The 18830-nt window shown below is 41.3% G+C and overlaps 1 protein-coding gene across 9 annotated transcripts in view; it reads left to right on the top strand.

Annotated features, from left to right (window-relative positions):
• The window catches only part of LOC138744724 (polyamine-modulated factor 1-binding protein 1), a 640882-nt gene that overhangs the window by 438104 nt on the left and 183948 nt on the right, over positions 1 to 18830 (top strand). For all 9 annotated transcript variants that reach the window (XM_069901308.1, XM_069901306.1, XM_069901305.1 and 6 more), the window contains one exon: positions 15649 to 15879. In XM_069901308.1, the coding sequence (XP_069757409.1) occupies positions 15649 to 15879 (231 nt within the window). The remainder of the gene's footprint in view (positions 1 to 15648; positions 15880 to 18830) is intronic.

Here is an 18830-nt window from a genome sequence, read left to right as displayed (position 1 = left end):
GCTGCCCGCCGAACTGTGAGGCGCCAAGATGCACGGTTTGAGGCGATATCAGCCCACTGGTGGTGGTCAATGTGGCAGGCACCAAGAGATTTCTTTAGGCAGTCCTTGTACCTCTTCTTTGGTGCACCTCTGTCACGGTAGCCAGTGGAGAGCTCGCCATATAGCATGATCTTGGGAAGGCGATGGTCCTCCATTCTGGAGATGTGACCCACCCAGCGCAGCTGGATCTTCAGCAGCGTAGACTCGATGCTGTCGGCCTCTGCCATCTCGAGTACTTCTACGTTAGGGATGAAGGCGCTCCAATGAATGTTGAGGATGGAGCGGAGAGAACGCTGGTGGAAGCGTTCTAGGAGCCGTAGATGATGCCGGTAGAGGACCCATGATTCGGAGCCGAACAGGAGTGTGGGTATGACAACGGCTCTGTATACGCTTATCATTGTGAGGTTTTTCAGTTGGTTGTTTTTCCAGACTCTTTTGTGTAGTCTTCCAAAGGCGCTATTTGTCTTGGCGAGTCTGTTGTCTATCTCGTTGTCGATCCTTGCATCTGATGAAATGGTGCAGCCAAGATAGGTAAACTGGTTGACCGTTTTGAGTTTTGTGTGCCCGATGGAGATGTGGGGGGGCTGGTAGTCATGGTGGGGAGCTGGCTGATGGAGGACCTCAGTTTTCTTCAGGCTGACTTCCAGGCCAAACATTTTGGCAGTTTCCGCAAAACAGGATGTCAAGCGCTGAAGAGCTGGCTCTGAATGGGCAACTAAAGCGGCATCGTAAAGAGTACTACTCTGCAAAGAGTAGTTCACGAACAAGTTTCTCTTGTGTCTTGGTGTGAGCTTGCAGGCGCCTCAGATTGAAGAGACTGCCATCCGTGCGGTACCGGATGTAAACAGCGTCTTCATTGTTTAGGTCTTTCATGGCTTGGTTCAGCATCATGCTGAAGAAGATTGAAAAGAGGGTTGGTGCGAGAACACAGCCTTGCTTCACGCCATTGTTAATGGAGAAGGGTTCTGAGAGCTCATTGCTGTATCTGACCCGACCTTGTTGGTTTTCATGCAGTTGGATAACCATGTTGAGGAACTTTGGGGGGCATCCGATGCGCTCTAGTATTTGCCAAAGCCCTTTCCTGCTCACGGTGTCGAAGGCTTTGGTGAGGTCAACAAAGGTGATGTAGAATCCTTTGTTTTGTTCTCTGCACTTTTCTTGGAGCTGTCTGAGGGCAAAGACCATGTCAGTAGTTCCTCTGTTTGCGCGAAAGCCGCACTGTGATTCTGGGAGAATAATTACTTTAGATGAAAGCCCATAGACATGTAATTTGTAAAATAATAGATAGGATACACTCTAGTTGTATAATAGATAGTATAATAGATAGTCGTATAATAGATAGTTGTATAATAGATAGTTGTATAATAGATAGGATACACTTTAGTTATATGACATATTTGATATGGAGAGAAGGCATGTTATGAACAATACACAATACTGCTGGAAGAACTTAACATGAAATAGCAATAGACATTGGACGTTTCAGACCTGAACCCTTCATCAGGGATGTCGTCAGGAAGACATGTCAAGAGGTCAAATTTGTGAACATGCAAGTAAAAGAATAGGTTAGAAACCATGAGGTTTAAATTTACACAGTGAAACCTTATTGTCCGGATCAAGCAAGAGGTACCTAACAGATACCTATCAATCTCTCCCTTAAATATACCCATTGACCTGGTCTCCACAGCCACCCATGGTAGCAAATTCCAAAAGTTCACCACTCTCTGGCTAAAGAAATTCCTCCACATCTCAGTTTCACAGGGATACCCTTCAATCTTGAATTTGTGCCCTCCTACCATGGGAAATAACTTTGCCACATCTAACTCTGTCCGGCCCTTTCAACATTTGAAATACTTACGTGAGGTTCCCCCCCTTCATTCTGAACTCCCAAGGAGTACAGTCCAAGAGCCATAAATGATACATAAGAGTATTTTATAGACAAGATGCAATAGGTTTAGTGAAACTGATTTTTTTTTTAAACCTGAGTTTCATTCGTTTAATCTCATACTTCATGAACCCTTCAAGTTGCCCAGGGCTGCATTCATACATAACCTACATTCCTCAATTAGGCTTAGAAATTTATCAGGTGGGTCAGTATTTTAGGGTGCTACGTCGTATTTTTTTAAACCATGATTGCAATGTAAATGCAATTACACACTTCCAGCACCAGTAGCACAATTCTGGGATGTGTTTTGGGCCCTTCATTCATCTGACACAGATATACACATTGATCATCTGGCATCTAATAGCATGGCATAAAATCCTTCTGTTTTAACTGGAGGGTTCAAAGTTGATTCAACTTTAACTAAAGGGGACATCAAAGTTAAATTTATTGTCAGAGTACATAAATGCATCATATACAACCTAAGGTTATTTTTCCTGCAGGAAAAATAACTTTAAATGGTCGTACTTCACCCACTGCTGAGAATCTGATGCAGTCATTGACTTCCAGATCGGTCCTCCTTTAAGTGACTTTCCTGCTGCTCATAGACACCTCCCCTGCACACGCTTCCTGCCAAGGTCCATAGTAACTTCCACTGTCCACCTGACAAGCCTACTTCCTTTGCATTCAATTTGCCTGTCACCCAGACCTTTTTTAACTAGTTCTTCTCAACCACTCTAATCTCTTTTGCTGCTTCACCTGACCTCTGATAGCCAATTATTTCTTTGATCAACTCCATATCAAAGTAACTCCAGAAAAACTTCCACCCCTCAAACTCCAGATTCTCTCACCTCTAATTGTCTCTCTACCCCCTCCCCCCTCCCACATGATAAAATCATTCAAAGTGACTGCTTGTTTATGTTTAGTTAAAGCTCAAAAGCTCATGGAATTGATGAGAGTTTATTAATATTACTAAAAAGTTAGCCAGTTTGTTTTTCAATATCTGGTACAGCCAACAAAACCATCGTTCATCACCCATCTCCAACTGTTCTTGAGAAGGTAGTAGTGAGCCTTGGCTTCAAATTGCCACAATTCTTCTGGAGCATGTATTTTCACAATATTGTTGCATAGCAATTTCCAGGACTTAGACCTAATGTCGAGAATGAAATGGAAATATATTTCAAAGTCAGGATGTGCACCATCTGAAGGGAAAAGTGAAGATGGTGCTATTATCATTTGTCTGAACCCATTGGCCTTCTTGGTGCTGAAGGCAATGGGTTTGGTAGGTCTTACTAGATTGGCCTGTAGGAGTATATGTTTGTGCTGTATCAATGATGCACACTGCAGCCATGATGCACGTGGTGCTAAAAATTAATGTTTAAGATGGGGTAATAGAACCATAAGATTTAGGGCCAGAAGTAGGGTATTCAGCCCATCAAATCTGCTCTGCCATTCCAGCATTAACTGATCATTTTCCTACTATCAGACCATTAGATAAAGGAGTGGACGTAGGCCATTTGAATAGATGCCAAACCAAAAAGCATATTTGGTCTGAATGGTTTTGAGCTTCTTAAGAGTTGCTGGAATTGCAATCATCCAGACAAGTGGAGGGCACATAAATACTGTAGATAGAAACAAACGAGTTTGGATCAGGGATAGGCCATAGACCACTTAGTCCCTTGAGCATGTTCCACCACTCAAGACTTCAACTACCAATATCCTATCATTCATGGCTCATCAAGAATATTTCAAAAATTCTGTTCCCTCTGCCCTTTGTGGAAGAGAGTTCCAAATGCTCTCAATCCTCTTAGAGAAAAGGTTATCTTGTTCCTCTCTTAAATAGGCATCCCATCATTGTTAAAGTAACCCCTTGTTCTTGATTCTCACACAAAGAAAATATCCTCTCCGCATCCACCCTGTCAGGTCCGCACATCATATATATTTTGCTTTAGACCCTCGCATACTTCTACATGCTTGTTCCAGGCTTCAGTCTCATATGAGAAATTGTTAGGAAAATGGTCATGACCATGATGTCATAAAATGGTAGGGTAATATCTAAGAACTCTATGGTCTGCTTCTGCTTCCACTTCCATTTCTTTGCTGTTTACATTCTATTCAGTTAAAACTGTTGCCAAATGTGGACAGAGGATTTAATTGATGAAAAGATGTTTTATTTTAGCTCATAGGAAGACCAGCAGCCAGTTCCAGTGGGGGGAAAATGTTATGTGTGTTAAATAAATGCATAATATACAACCTAAGGTTAAAGAGGTTGGAGTGAATAGAAAAAAAAAACCTGAGAATCTTGATTTGAAACTCCTCGTGGTTTTCTAGAACACTGGAAACTAATTTGAATCAGTTCTGTCTATTTTCAAATACAGTATAATTTTTCTTTAATGTACATAGGAGCATGTCTTAACACTTAGCTTTGTAGTGTAAATGTCTAAATCTCTTAACATTTGTTTAATTCATTTTCATGAGATGTGGCTGGAATTGGTGTAATGGGCTTGACCTTTTTTTGCTTTCCTATGATCATGGTAGGGAATTCTTCTGCTGATGGCATTCCCAAACATAGAGAGTTCCAGCATTCCAGTAAAAATGAAGGAATTGTAATACATTTCGGAATGGTGCATCACTTGGATGGGAATCCTGATGTGGTGATCTTGTTGGGTGTATGCTGCCTCATCCTTCCATATGCTTAAGGTCATGACCTTGAGAAATGCTATCAGACATTCCAAGGCATGTAAATACATGCATTTTGAAGACTGCATACGGGGAGGAAGTGAGTGTCAAGGGTAGTGGTGGGAATGAGAAAAGGGAGGACCACTGAGTCCACAGTGACTTTGGTTAGGTCTAGGACACTGCAATAGTTCTTGTGTTTGAAATGATTGATTTCTCCACTCATGAGATTTGCTTTTTGGCAAGTGTTTTCATGTGACATTATACATTTCCATTTTACTGAATTCTGCCTGGCCTGCTGGCATTTTTTGTAGTTGCTCTTTGAGATCTTACTTGGTCAAATTATGTCTTAATATCATGTGCAACCTCTCATGAATGTGTGTTCACTCTGGGTGTATGTTTGACCAGTGCTCTTGATGAAACGCTGACTGAGTATCATTGAGCAAGTTACTGACAAGTTGGTGTCTTGTCAAAATGCTGAAAGATGCCTTCCTTTATTCTGCTAATGAATGAGAATAAATTAACTAGACAATACTTGTCCTACTTATCATGGGCTAAAACCTGTTGTGTGAGGATACATGGGTAAAAGTTAGTCTTCAGGAATGGCCAACCTTTTTATTTTTAATTTAGACATACAGCATGGTAACAGACCATTTCAACCCACGAGTCCATGCCACCCAATTAACCTATACCCCAGTACATACTCGTGGGCCAAAATGGCCTGTTCCATGCTGTATGTCTAAATTAAAAATTAAAAGGTTGGTCACCCTTGAGGTTACAGTATATGCAATGCACCAATACAATTGCACGGTCAATTCCAGAGGTACTAACTTCATCGCCATGTTATATCTTGAATCCTCTGTATAGTTAGAAGTATGTGTTGGAAAGAATATGTTTGGCACCAAAAGAGTTAATTTTAAATGTTACACATTAGGAATATCAGTATTTGGTACCTTTCTTCTGACCTTCTATCTTTCAAAATTACAGCAATTAAAATTATAATGCATATCTATTTCTGTCATTCTTATGCAGTGAAAATTATATGATATTTCAAAATGATTTACATGAACTTTTGTATTGAAGCAACCGGCATGATATTAATTTTTAATGATTTCTTTCTGCTTCATTTGAAAGAGATTGTGGTAACCCATTTTACTGGTAATCAGGCATGCAGTCCTGTACAGAATGATAACCAGTACACCAACAATCTCAGAAAAGGGCAACAAGGTTGAGGTTCATCACTAAAGGTGATTCAGTAATATATTCATTGCAAGGAAATTATCTAGACACTTGCCTTCTTTCCTTTAGCTTAGAAAACAGGTATGTTTAATCATCCAGGGATATTGGAATTCTGATTGACCAGCAGTCTTCTGGAAAAGTGTTTCTTAATTTTGATTGATGAAGTGGTTTATCTTGGGCATTTTTTCTACACTGCATCATGAAAATTATATTAGAATCTAAATGAGATTCAGAATTTCCTGTTTGACAAGGTTGGTTGATGAAAGGGTTCCATGTCAATGTCTGACACACTAAAATTATATGCAAATACTGTTTGAGCTCAATTCAAAATTAATCAAGGGGCAAAAAAGGCAGACTATCATAGGAACATGTTCATACTTCTGGCTCATTTTAATTTGCCAAAGGGCGTTTTCAGATTAGTTAGCTTGAGAAATTGTGGTTTGACAAGTGCACAAGAGCTTTGGTTTAGTTGATTTAGTTGTCTTAACATCTTCCTGCTTTGTTTATGTGCTCATTTGTTCTTTATTTTGTACTGATTTATTGTAGTTCACATTGTACATTTTTGCAAAATCTGTGCCTCTTTAAAATATATTGTATCCAGCCACCTTGCTTTCATCTTTTAAAAATTTCTGCAGTGCTTTGTGAAATATTAATGAAAATATTCAACATATTATAACATCAAACATATCAAGGATGAAGGGAAATGCATTATCAATATTAAGTAGAGCCTAATTTTGGACTATTTTCATTTTATATACTCTTATAGCTATATGTAAATATTTTATGTGCTTTCACATGAAAGAAATTATTTCTCAAATAATTCACCATTTGACATTTTTTGCTAGGTATGTAGTTCATGTGAATTAACAATATAGACGTAGATAATGATTCAAAAGGAATGTGTAAAGAGGTTTCAGTTAATTGGCAGAGGCTTTGTGCGAACAAAGGTTAGCTAAACCAATTGTGACAGGATGTATAGACCAGAATAAAATTAAACTGGGACAAAAAACGATATATCCTAATGGGAGGCAGATTAGTTATTCAAATATAGATCATGAAAAGCAGCTGATGAAGAGCAACGTCAAGAATAAGGTTGTGACTTTCAACTTTAAAATGTCGATGTAAGTTGACTCCACTGACTTCAAACATTTATATGGAGGAGATGAAGCCTTCCACATGACCATAAATTCTTTTAATATAATGTAATAAAACATTCCTCACATTTCAAAGGGACATTTTCAAAGAAAATATAAAAGTGAGCCACATATTAGGACATCGAGGAGGAATGTTTCAAGGTATGCTTAAATAAAATTAGGCAGCAGGTTTTAAGGAAGTGATTACCTTCACAATTACATCAATGTCATTATGATTAGGAATGCCGAAAAATATATAGTAACAGATTGTTTTACCTTAGTGTTGTACCTTTAACAGAAACGTATGACCAAATGCAACAATCTGTTCAAGTTCATTCCTCATCCAATTGTACGATTACACCCCAAAAAAAAGTATTCTCCAGTCCACAGTGAATGCAGATATAACACACAGGCTAAATTAATACATTTAATCAAAGATTTGGCAAGAAAGATTGGTTTAAAGAACAATCTTATGATTAAGAAGAGTGATGTTCTTTCTTTTGGGGGAGGGGCTGGTGTGGTGGAGGCAGGATGTTTGCTCTAAGAAGGAGCAGAATGAAATTTGGGGGATGATGGCCTGGGATTTGCAACACCAGTCAATTGAAGATGCAGCTGGTTTGAAGTATCAAATATAATCCAAACTCTAATTTTCCCCAATTTTTGGAAGGCTTTCAAAATGATTGGATATTAAGAATGGATATTAACCCATATTCTAGTATACTTCTGACCCAATAAGACAAAACGGAATTCTGCCGAGGTTAAACCAGACATATATTAGCACCAATATGGGCTTTTGAGTGACACTTTTGTAACTGGCTGATGTAGCCAGATTTTGTTTGATTTCTTAAGTAATTCTTCCTTTGATTGATAGAAATGTTCTTGGTGTACATTCCACCTTGATAAAAATGAAAGGAAAAAAGTAATGAAAAGTCCAAACCAAACTAATGAACTAAAAGGCACAAAACTAATGTTGTATTTTAAATCACTGTGATATGTATATTTTCATTTTATTGTTCCCTCTGAGTGCATAATTGAGAAGCACTCAGAGGCAATATAAAGTTCTTGGTGATACTCCAGATATTTGCAACTGCAGGATTCAGAGTGACCAGTGCAAATAGTCTTCTGAGACTCTAATATAGGAAATAATGGGGCACAATGGTTAGTGTCGAGGTTAGCACAATGCTGTTACAGCACTAAGGTTTTGGGTTTGAATCCCATGCTGTCTGTAAGGAATTGGTCCAATCTTCCTGTGTCTTCGGAGGCTCGCTGTTCAAAATGTACCAGAGACTGTAGGTTAATTGAATGTACCCTAATTGGGCAGCACAGACTCTTGGACCAAAATGGCCTGTTAACATGCTGTATGTCTAAATTTTTAGAAAATGCATTAAAAAATTTTAAAAGTAAATTTGAATAATTGGTATTGTTGGTTAAGGAGCTGTTAACTCCTCACCATCTTCTGAACTCTCAACAACCTTGATATCATACTTCCCATTGCTCTGGAAAATATAAATGCTTTACACTCTCAGGTGTTCATTCCTCTTGGAAGTGCATTCAATAATACATCTCTTTACTAATACAGTACCTTTTTGAGGAAACTGTTAAGAAAATTATCCGAGCACTGTGTTTAGAGGGCTGAGGATACTGCTATGATTTTGCACAGCGTAGAATATTTACACTTGTAGAATCCTCCAATTGGCTGAAGTATAATAATCTGCCATAGGAACTATTAATGCATTGCCGAAAGGATTATCAATAGGTAGGAAAGCAAGAATAGTACGCTTTTTTTCATCTCCATTAATTTTGATCTTGCCGGTAGAAGAAAATTCATTTACAAATTAGATATTTGTTATTGGCACGAAAGTTGGAGTTCTTGTGGATAGAGTGATTGCTGTAGGTTACAGCATGATCATAAACAGAATGCAGAGTTGGGTGGGTATTATGTGCTCCCAGTTTATTTTCAATTGGAGGGACTGTCACTTTAATAGAACAAATTTACCAAAACCCTGCAGGTTCTGGAGAGTGACTGTGAACTGAGGACAGTGTGTTCCTAAATTGGATACATCTGAAGAGAGAGGAAGAGGCCCTGGAAAACCCAGATGCAGAGACTGTGACCAACAAATTTAAGACATAGTACACATTTTTGTGCAGGGTCATTTTGAGGAACCAGTCCTGTGGAGCAGAATTCTTGGAAATAATATAGTACTGAAGTGGCCTCGTGTGTGGTTATGGATAATCTGTCTGATTTCCCCATGTTATAGGGGAATGAGATGTGGCCATTTTAAGGTGCCAATACTTGGAGAAGCATCCTTTGAAAGGATATTATGCTGAATCTGGCCTCGTGTGGTGATAGACAGTTGGTCTGATTTCTCCATGTTATAGGGGAATGCAACCCACTACCATGGAATCACCAGCAAATTTGTAGATGGTGTTATTGTCATACCCAGCCACACAGTCGTAGATGTAGAGTGAGTAGAATGGGAGCTAAAAACTCAACCCTGCGGCACCCTGATACTGATGGAGATTGTGGAGAAGATGTTCTTACCAATCCTCACTGATTGTGGTCTGGAGGTGAGAAAATCCATGATCCAGTGGGGTATTGAGTCCCACATCTTTGAGTTTGCTGATCATTTTTGAGGGGATAATGGTGTTAAAAGTCAAACTGAAGCCACCTGCTTTAAAAAAGGCATCAATCATCCCAGTACCCAAAAAGAGTAGTGTGAGCTGCCTCAGTGACGACCGCCCAGCAGCACTAACATCTACTGAAATGGCCAGAATTAACATGTACCTAAGCAAAGATCTGGACCCACTACAATTCACCCATCATCACAATCGCTCCACAGCAGATGCAATATCGCTGGCTCTCCACTCAGCTCTGGATCACCTCGAAAACAGCAGTTCATACATACAGCTGCTCTTCATCGACTACAGCTCAGCCTTCAATGCCATTATTCCCTCAATGCTGGTCAAGAAGCCATATACTCAGCTTCTGTACCCCACTCTGCAACTGGATCCTTAACTTCCTCATCAGAAGACCGCAGTCCATACGAATTAGAAACAACAATTCCTCCTCACTGATTATCAACACAGGCACACCCCTAGTGGCCTGCTTAGCCCACTGCTCATCCACAGCTGTTTTGGTAATGTCTGTGACACCCCTGGTGCACTCGTTCAGATTCTTAGCCGAGTCCTTGAACACTGCCCAATCTGCTGACTTGAGGAAATCCTGTAGCCATTCTTAAGCTTCCTGTGACCATGTTCTAGCCATCCTGATCTCTGGAGCCTCTCTTTTTAGGCTCTGTCTTATGAAGGCAGAAGAAGCACATCCAGGTGAAGTCTTGGGAAAGAACAGTAGGCTTTCATTATCTTGGTGTAGCAGTGATTGAGTGTGCTGGGACCTCTGGTACAACAGGTTACATGCTGGTGGTAGTTGGGCAGGGTTTTCTTGATACAGATTGGTTAAAGTTGCCAGCTAAGATTTTTAGTATGTTGGGGTGGTCCGCCTCTTGTTTACTGACCACATCATGCAGATCCGCAAGTGCTTGTTTGTAATCAGCATTGGGAAGGAAACAAACTCCGGTGAGAATCACTGATGAGAACTCTCAGGGGAGATAAAAGGGTTTGCATTTAATCGAGATTTGCTCTATGGCAGTAGAGCAGGAGGTCAACATATCTCCAATGTCCGTACACCACCCAGTATTAATGAAAAAGCACACACCACCCCCTCTCCTTTTTTCAGAATCCGAGTTCCAATCTAGTGCATGAATGATGAAACTGTCTGGTCAGATAGCAGAGTCCGATGTGTTCTCTGTTAGCCAGGTCTCAGAGCAGCAAACAACTAAGATTTATCTTACCTGTCTCTAATAAAGCAGGTGTAAGGTATGGAAGGTTTAATTTGTTGAGTAGGTTTCTATCAGTCAGCACAACCTCATGGTTTGAAAGGCCTGTACAGCACTGTAATGTTCTATGTTCTGTAGTAAACATTTGGCATGGAAGTTTGAGTGCTATTTCAAAGTTCAAAGTCCAAATTTATTGTCAGAGTACAGACCTGACATCACATACAACCCTGAGATTCTTTTCCTGTGTACCAGGCAGAATTTCTACTTACTGGTGGTGCAAAAAACTAGACTGAGGAAAAGATATGTATACAAAAAAGAAAAATGTTAACAAACTGCATTACATTAAAAAAATTATGTCCAAAGTAAGAGTCCTTAAATAAGTCTCAAGATGAGTTTGTTGTTTATGAGTCTGATGTTCCTGAACCTGGTGGTATAAGTCTAGTGGCACCTCTTCTTTTTTCCTGATGGTAGCAGTGAGACCAGGGCATGTCATGGGTGGTGTGGATCCTTGAATCCCACGTAGATTTTGTCAATGGTGGAGAGAGTAGCCTGTGATGTCCTGGGCTGTGTCCACTACATTTTGCAGGGCTTTCTAGTCAGAGGTATTGGTACCCCATAACAGGCCTTGATGCAGCCTGTCAGAACACTTTCCACTACACATCCGTAAAAGTTTGCCATGGTTTCCGATGACAGGCATAATTGGCATAGTGTAGTTAGCACAATGCCTTTACAATGCCAGCAATTGGGACCAGGGTTCAAATCCAATACAATCTATTTACTTTCACTGTTCAGAACATACTGGGGGTGTAGGTTAATTGGGTGTAAATTGGGTGGCAAAGCTCGTGGGCTGAAATGACCTGTTACTGTACTTTATCTCTAAATTTAAGAAAATAAAATTTAAGACATAACAAACCTTCAAAATAAAGGTGCTGACGTGCTTTCTACATGATGATATTAGCATATTGGTTCAAAGAAGATCATCCAGGATAGTGATTCCTAGAAATTTAAATTTGCTCACCCTCTCTACCTTAATTAATATCACAGAGAGAGAGGGAGAGAGAGATAAATAAAACTATTGAATTGCACATTTTGATTGAGAAAAAATTATAAGGTATTTCAGTAAATTTTAACAAAATCCTTTTGTCATGTAATTGTTCATCTCTTGTAAAATAATGGTCAGAAATTGAATTGCCATAGGAAGTGCTTTATGTTGCATTCCTTGACAGGATGACATCAGCCTTTGATGCCTCCCACAAATAGAAACTCCTTCCTGAATAAAACCACACAAAGTCTTCTCTTTGGCTTGGCTTCGCGGACGAAGATTTATGGAGGGGGTAAAAAGTCCACGTCAGCTGCAGGCTCGTTTGTGGCTGACCAGTCCGATGCGGGACAGGCAGACACGATTGCAGCGGTTGCAAGGGAAAATTGGTTGGTTGGGGTTGGGTGTTGGGTTTTTCCTCCTTTGCCTTTTGTCAGTGAGGTGGGCTCTGCGGTCTTCTTCAAAGGAGGCTGCTGCCCGCCAAACTGTGAGGCGCCAAGATGCACGGTTTGAGGCGTTATCAGCCCACTGGCGGTGGTCAATGTGGCAGGCACCAAGAGATTTCTTTAGGCAGTCCTTGTACCTTTTCTTTGGTGCACCTCTGTCACGGTGGCCAGTGGAGAGCTCGCCATATAATACGATCTTGGGAAGGCGATGGTCCTCCATTCTGGAGACGTGACCCATCCAGCGCAGCTGGATCTTCAGCAGCGTGGACTCGATGCTGTCGACCTCTGCCATCTCGAGTACCTCGACGTTAGGGGTGTGAGCGCTCCAATGGATGTTGAGGATGGAGCGGAGACAACGCTGGTGGAAGCGTTCTAGGAGCCGTAGGTGGTGTTAGATCTAATCAGCAGTACAGGTTATTATCTATTACATTCAAATGAATCACTAATCAGTTGCAGTTTTATTGGAGAATAAGTTGTAGAGTTTGTTGGAATAAAATATTGGAATTCCAAAAATCTTGGACTATTTTGGAGGTGAAGTATTTAGGGTTTTTTTTAGCCTTGGTCTCATGGGCCTCCAGTCTGACCAGGAACAGAAGGAGAGATGCCAAAGATTGGTCTCCCTTTTAAAGAAGACTCTTTCAGTGAACCTCCTCTCAAAAGTCCTCTGCAAGCTACGTTCCTACCTTGACCTATCAGAGTAGCTACAATCCAAAAGCAAAGATCTTCCACCAGCTGTCAGAGTTCCACATGTTCACCCATGTCTGGACTTCTCTGCATGAAGAGATTAAGGTCTGAACTCCAAATTACTCTACTCTTTTCACTGAATTATGCTGTACCTCCCAATTTTCAATAAACCACCCCATGCAAAATGAAGTTAATTCATCCTCTTTCCTTTGAATGTAATGCACAAGAAAATTCCCCAAAACTAATCCAAGTGTAACATGATGTCTCTGTGCACTTTGTTCCTGTGCTCAATGCCCTTCTTCACCACCTTTTCTACCCGTGTTCCCACTTTCATGGAATTATGTACCTGTACCCCTGAATTTTTCTGTTCTACAACACTCTCCAGTCCATTATCACTTCACTGTGTAGGTCCTTCTCTGGTTTAACCTATCAATATGTGCACTTTGGATGATTTTTAAAAATTTGATCTGCCTTTCTTTGATTCACTTTCCCAGTTCGCTATCTACTATCTCGCCAATTTAAGTATCATTTACAAGCGTACTAACCATACTAACAATATTGTTATTTGTATTTATGACCTGATTGACAAACCATGGACCCAGCACTGATGCCTGCAGCACACTATTGGGCTTAGGCCTCAAAATCCAAAGTAATTATAATTTAATTTAAATTTTAAAATGTAAATTTATACCTCACGGTAAAAGGTTATGGGCCTGGGAAAGAGGATCTAGCAGGATAGAGACACTGCCAATCTTACATTAAAAAAAAGATATGTGTGGCTGGCATTGCCATCTATCTCCAGAGCCTGATGCATTTGAGTTCTTAATGTTTTTCATCAGGACACTGGAAGAAAATGCTTTGATCCTCATACAGGATATTTCATAGACATTTATTGTGAAATTAAGTACCTCATTTTAACATGTTATCCATCTGGCAGCATCTCTGACAGTCCAGTATAACTTCAGTCCTGCAGAGAGAATCAGCCTAAAATAGATTCTCAAGTCAGTCAGTCATAACTTGTGAATTTATCCACTGAACACAGGTTGCTAGAAGGTATGAATCACTTTGTGTTAGAACCATTGATTGCACATTTCATTTGTGATGTTCTTTCACATGCTTTTCTTCTCTCTGAAAGTTAACCGCTAACAAAATCATCTGATAGTTTTATTGTAAGTACTCTTAGACCAGGAAATGTCAAACACTTTTGCACCATTTCGTTCAAAAAAAATCTTTCTACATCCAGAGTCCTACAAAGAATATATTATGATAGTTTAAATGAAATTTCCAATTCCATCCTTAGAACCAGAGTCAGAAAAAATTCATTCATCAGCTTCAGAAGGAGCTAGAAGTTCTCAAGCATGCACACAAAGATTATGAGGAGAAGGCCGAGACGTGGTGCTGAGTGGGAGAATGTATCAGCTCACAGGAATGGTGGAGCGGGTTGATGGGCTGAATGGCTTACTTCTCCTATATCTTAGTCTTATGATGGCATTATTCATGTAGCAATGCCACGTTGATGTTTAGATTGCTGTCTGTTGGATATTTAAAAAGCATGATTCTTCCAATCGATCTGTGTCAATGAGCAGAATGACCTGATGATATCATTGTGATCAAATTATACCAGAAAAAATACCAAACTCAGGTGATTTGTATCCACAAGTGACTGGTCCAGCTCTATAATTAATTTAAAGTTCCATGGAAATAGGAGCAAATAGGTTTTATGTGCTCAATTTTCTTGACAAAGGATTCTTTTATCTGCTGAATTTCTACAGATTCCATTATGATCCAAGAGGCATTTTCCATTTTCTCAATTTTTTAGTGTGTTTTTCTTTCAAGGGGTGTGAAAATTTCTAAATTTTTTGTAGTTTTCCTTCCAGTTGCTGCAGTGTTAAATATTTAGCACTGTTAATGTTTTATCCAACACTTAGGTAAGCACCTATTGACAGCTTCCAATATTCAGAGTGAAACATAAAAGTCTTCAGTCGCTGTGATTGTAGTAAAAGCACAAAAGTGCTGGAGGAACTAAGCAGGTCTCACAGCTTCCATAGGATGTAAAGATATATAACCAATATTTCGACCCTGAGCCCTTCTTCATTCATGCTGTAAGTTGAATGTCCAAGTTTTTCCAAGCAACCTTGATTACAAATTAAAGAATACTGCTCAATCACTTCTTTCTTTGTAGCTTTGATCCAGTGAACTGAGTAATCTTTAATTCTGAAATTAAATAAATAACCATCTCCTAGTTCAGAATCCTATATTTCTGTTACAATTATTTCAGAAAATTAAGACTCTCTTCCAGAGCCAATTACTAATTTTTGAAACTATTTGGTCAAGCACTATCCCTTTTTCCATTGACTTAATCGCACCCACTTCTAACATATCTTGAAATGTACCATTTTTCAATGGAACAGTTACAAGAAAGTTTTTGGTATTAGGAAATTTCTTGGGAAGCCTCCAGGCTGTTAGATAAGGTCTCCCATTAATCTGCCCAACTCTATTCCATGTTTCATGCAAATTATTTAATGGTTTACTTAAAAAAATCTAAATATTTAACTTATTTACTGGAGATGATAATACTGGCGATAAGATTTCCAAAATAATATTCATTCATTCCTAGTTTTAGCCATGATTTTTCCATGCTGTGTGACTGACATCCATATGGATCTTTTTCCAGATATCACGGTTTGACGACCTTATGCATAAACAAGAACTAGAAATTGCTCAGCTTAAAGAACAGATGTTTGACTCTGAAAATCAAGTAGCTAGAGCCAATCAGAACTACAAATCATTTGAAGCCAACTTGGATCTTTATAAACAAAAATATCAATCTTGTGTTGACAAAATCACACATCTGGAAAATACAAAGCAACAACTGGAAGCAGAATTGCAAGATGCAAATGAACAGGTACGTTAACATCTTTTGTCTATTTTGGAAATAAATATAGTTAATAATTTCAATGTGCTCTCGCTTTCACAATTTCAACCTTTAGGATAAAGTGTAGCAAGGTTATTATGGCTACAGCTAGGTTATAGCTCTCGGTTATAGCCCTAAGGCTGTAGTTCGAATCCACAGAAGAAAGATACACACACCAGTAGAGCGTATTCAATACTGAGTTTATTCAGTGGCAGGTCTGCTTTTTATAGTCAGCTTGGGCACATCACCACCGGGGCGTGGCTTGAGCGGGCTGGCTGCCGTTTGGTTACCTCGGATGCCTGGGCCCCGATTGGGCCCCCTGTGATCCATCGGCAGTGATTATGCAGTTTCACCGCTCGGCTAGCGGCCTATGAAAACGGGCATTTCAGTTTGCACAATGCTATTCCAGTCGTCGTGTTCGACGCAATTTCCTGTGTCGGCCCGAGGTATGGGCCGCGGGCCATTACGTGACCCCCGAACCGGCGATCAGGGCTCTGTTTTTAGGAGGCCGACCCCTGCTCTGTGGGGTTGGGTGAGCGATGGGCTGGTCAAAGTCCAAGTAGGCTGGCTTCAACTAGTCAATTGTGAAGTCTCTTCCCTGCCGCCAATATCCAAAACACAGGTGGAGCTGTTGGGTCTGAGGACATGGTATGGCTCCTCGTAAGGCCATTGTAGAGGTGACCAGTGAGCCCCGTACTGAACAAAAACGTATTTACAGTCAGTAAAGTTCTTTGGGACGTAAGTGCAGGGTTGGCCGTGGGGTCTATGTTTAGCGGGGGCTAGGATGCCTAGGCGCTCACATATTTGGGACAATGTGGTCCCCTCAGTCATCAGGGCCGTCATGAATTCACCCGGTATAACTAGGGGTGCGCTGTAAACTAACTCGGCAGAGGATGCCTCGAGGTCTTCCTTGGGTGTAGTGCGGATGTCTTAAAGGACCGAAGGGAGTTCGACGGCCCAGTTAGGTTCAGTAAGCCATGCCTTTAAGGCTGCCTTAAGGTGTCTGCAAACTCTCCACGGGTGATACGCAGTGGGGTGGTGGAGTTGGTTCCCCAGGGCATGGGCTAAGGCAATCCACAGACTGGAAGTGGATTGGGCCCCCTGTCCAATGTAAGGTTTTTGGGAACCACAAAACACACTGCCCAAGTGTTGAGTAAAGCCCATGCGCATGCTTCTGTGGAAGCCTCTGATAGTGGCACCGCCTCTGGCCATCTGGTCATCCAGTTGACCATTGTGAGAAGGTAAAGTGCACCTCTGGATATGCATAGGGGCCCCAAAATGTCAATGTACACATGGCTAAAGCGGCGACCTGCAGGCTCGAATGTCTGTGATGGAGCTTTGATATGAGTCTGGATTTTGGATGACTGGCATTGAGTACAAGTCCTGGCCCAAGGGTGAATTCTTTGCGGAGGCCGTGCCAGACATACCTGTTCACCACCATTTTGACCCTAGTCCTGATGGCGGGGTGAGCCAAATTGTGGACCAAGTCGAAAACCTACCTCTTTCATGCAGCCATAATGAAAGAGCAAGGTTTACCTGTCGGGGTGTTGCAGAGCAGTGGGCGATTGCCAGGAGCAATCTGAATGTCCTCCAGTTGTAAGCCGGTGAGCGCTGTCCAGTACACCAGAATGTCAGGATCAGCTTGCTCCGCATCAGCCAGGGCCGCATAGTCAATACCAGGAGTAGGGTCATGCATCGCCAAGATTGCTGGATGGGATAGGGTGTCAGCCACCACGTTGGATTTGCAGGCTATGTGTTCAATGCCCCTTGTCAATTCGGAAATGTAGGTGCCGCTGTTGCCTGGCTGACCATGGATCTGACACCTTACTGAAGGTGAAGGTAAGGGGTTTGTGGACCGTGTAAAGTTTGAACTTCCTTCCCAGGAAGTAACGAAAGTGGCATATTGCCAGGTACAAGGCTAACAGATCTCTATCAAAGGCACTGTACTTGAGCTCTGGTAGCCTGAGGTGTTTATTGAAAAATGGCAACAGTTGCCATTGTCCATTCACCAGATGCTCAACTACACCCCCAACCACTGTGCTGGAGGTGTCTGTCATGAGGGCAGTTGGGGCATCTGTCCGCAGGTGCACGAGGAGAGTGGCATTGCCTCAGGCGTTTTTGGTGGCTTGGAAGGCTGCGGTCGCCTCCAGGGTCCATTGTGTTTTTACTTGGTCCTGCCATGAAGAGAAAGAGTTGGCTCATGATACGAGCCGCTGCAGGTATGAAGCGGTGATAAAAATTGACCATACCTGCACTCTTGAACCCCTTCACCATTGATGGGGAAAGAGTGAATATCATCCACCTTAGTGGGTAACAGTCTGGCTCCATGTTGGTCGATATGATAGACCAGAAAGTCAATAATCTCTCGGCCAAACTGGCACTTGGCCAAGTTGATGGTTAGGCCGAAATCGCTCAGCCTGGAGAATAATTGTTTTCAGTGGGCAGCGTGCTTGGTGCAGGTGTGGCTGGCAATTAAAATATCATCGAGGTAGATGAAGGCCCACTTCATCCAGCAACCTCTGGAAAGTCTGAGCCTCGTTTTCAACCCGAAGGGCATGTAGAGAAATTCAAACAATCCAAAGGGGGTTATGATTGCGAGTTTTGGGATGTCTTCAGGGTGTACCGGGATCTGGTGATAGCCCCTGATGAGGTTCACCTTTGAGAACCATGCCCTTTGTAGTCTTGGATATGGGGCACGGGATATCTGCCAGTATGGTGACCTCCAACCACCCGCTGCCTTGGGGACAATATGGAGAGGGGAGGCCCAAGGACTATCGGAGTGTTGCACGTTACTGAGTTCCTCCATCTTTTTGAACTCATCCCTGGCTAGGTTGAGTTTCTCAGGGGGGGAGATGCCATGCCCTGGCATGGAGGGGAGATCCCTCTGTAACAATTTGGTGCCATACCCCATGTTTGGGTTCTGCTGAATGGAAGTGAGGCGT

This window comes from Narcine bancroftii, chromosome 10, assembly GCF_036971445.1.
Source record: "Narcine bancroftii isolate sNarBan1 chromosome 10, sNarBan1.hap1, whole genome shotgun sequence".
NCBI lineage: Eukaryota > Metazoa > Chordata > Chondrichthyes > Torpediniformes > Narcinidae > Narcine > Narcine bancroftii.
Note: the sequence above shows the minus strand (reverse complement) of the source record. Positions and strands in the feature narration are given on the sequence as shown.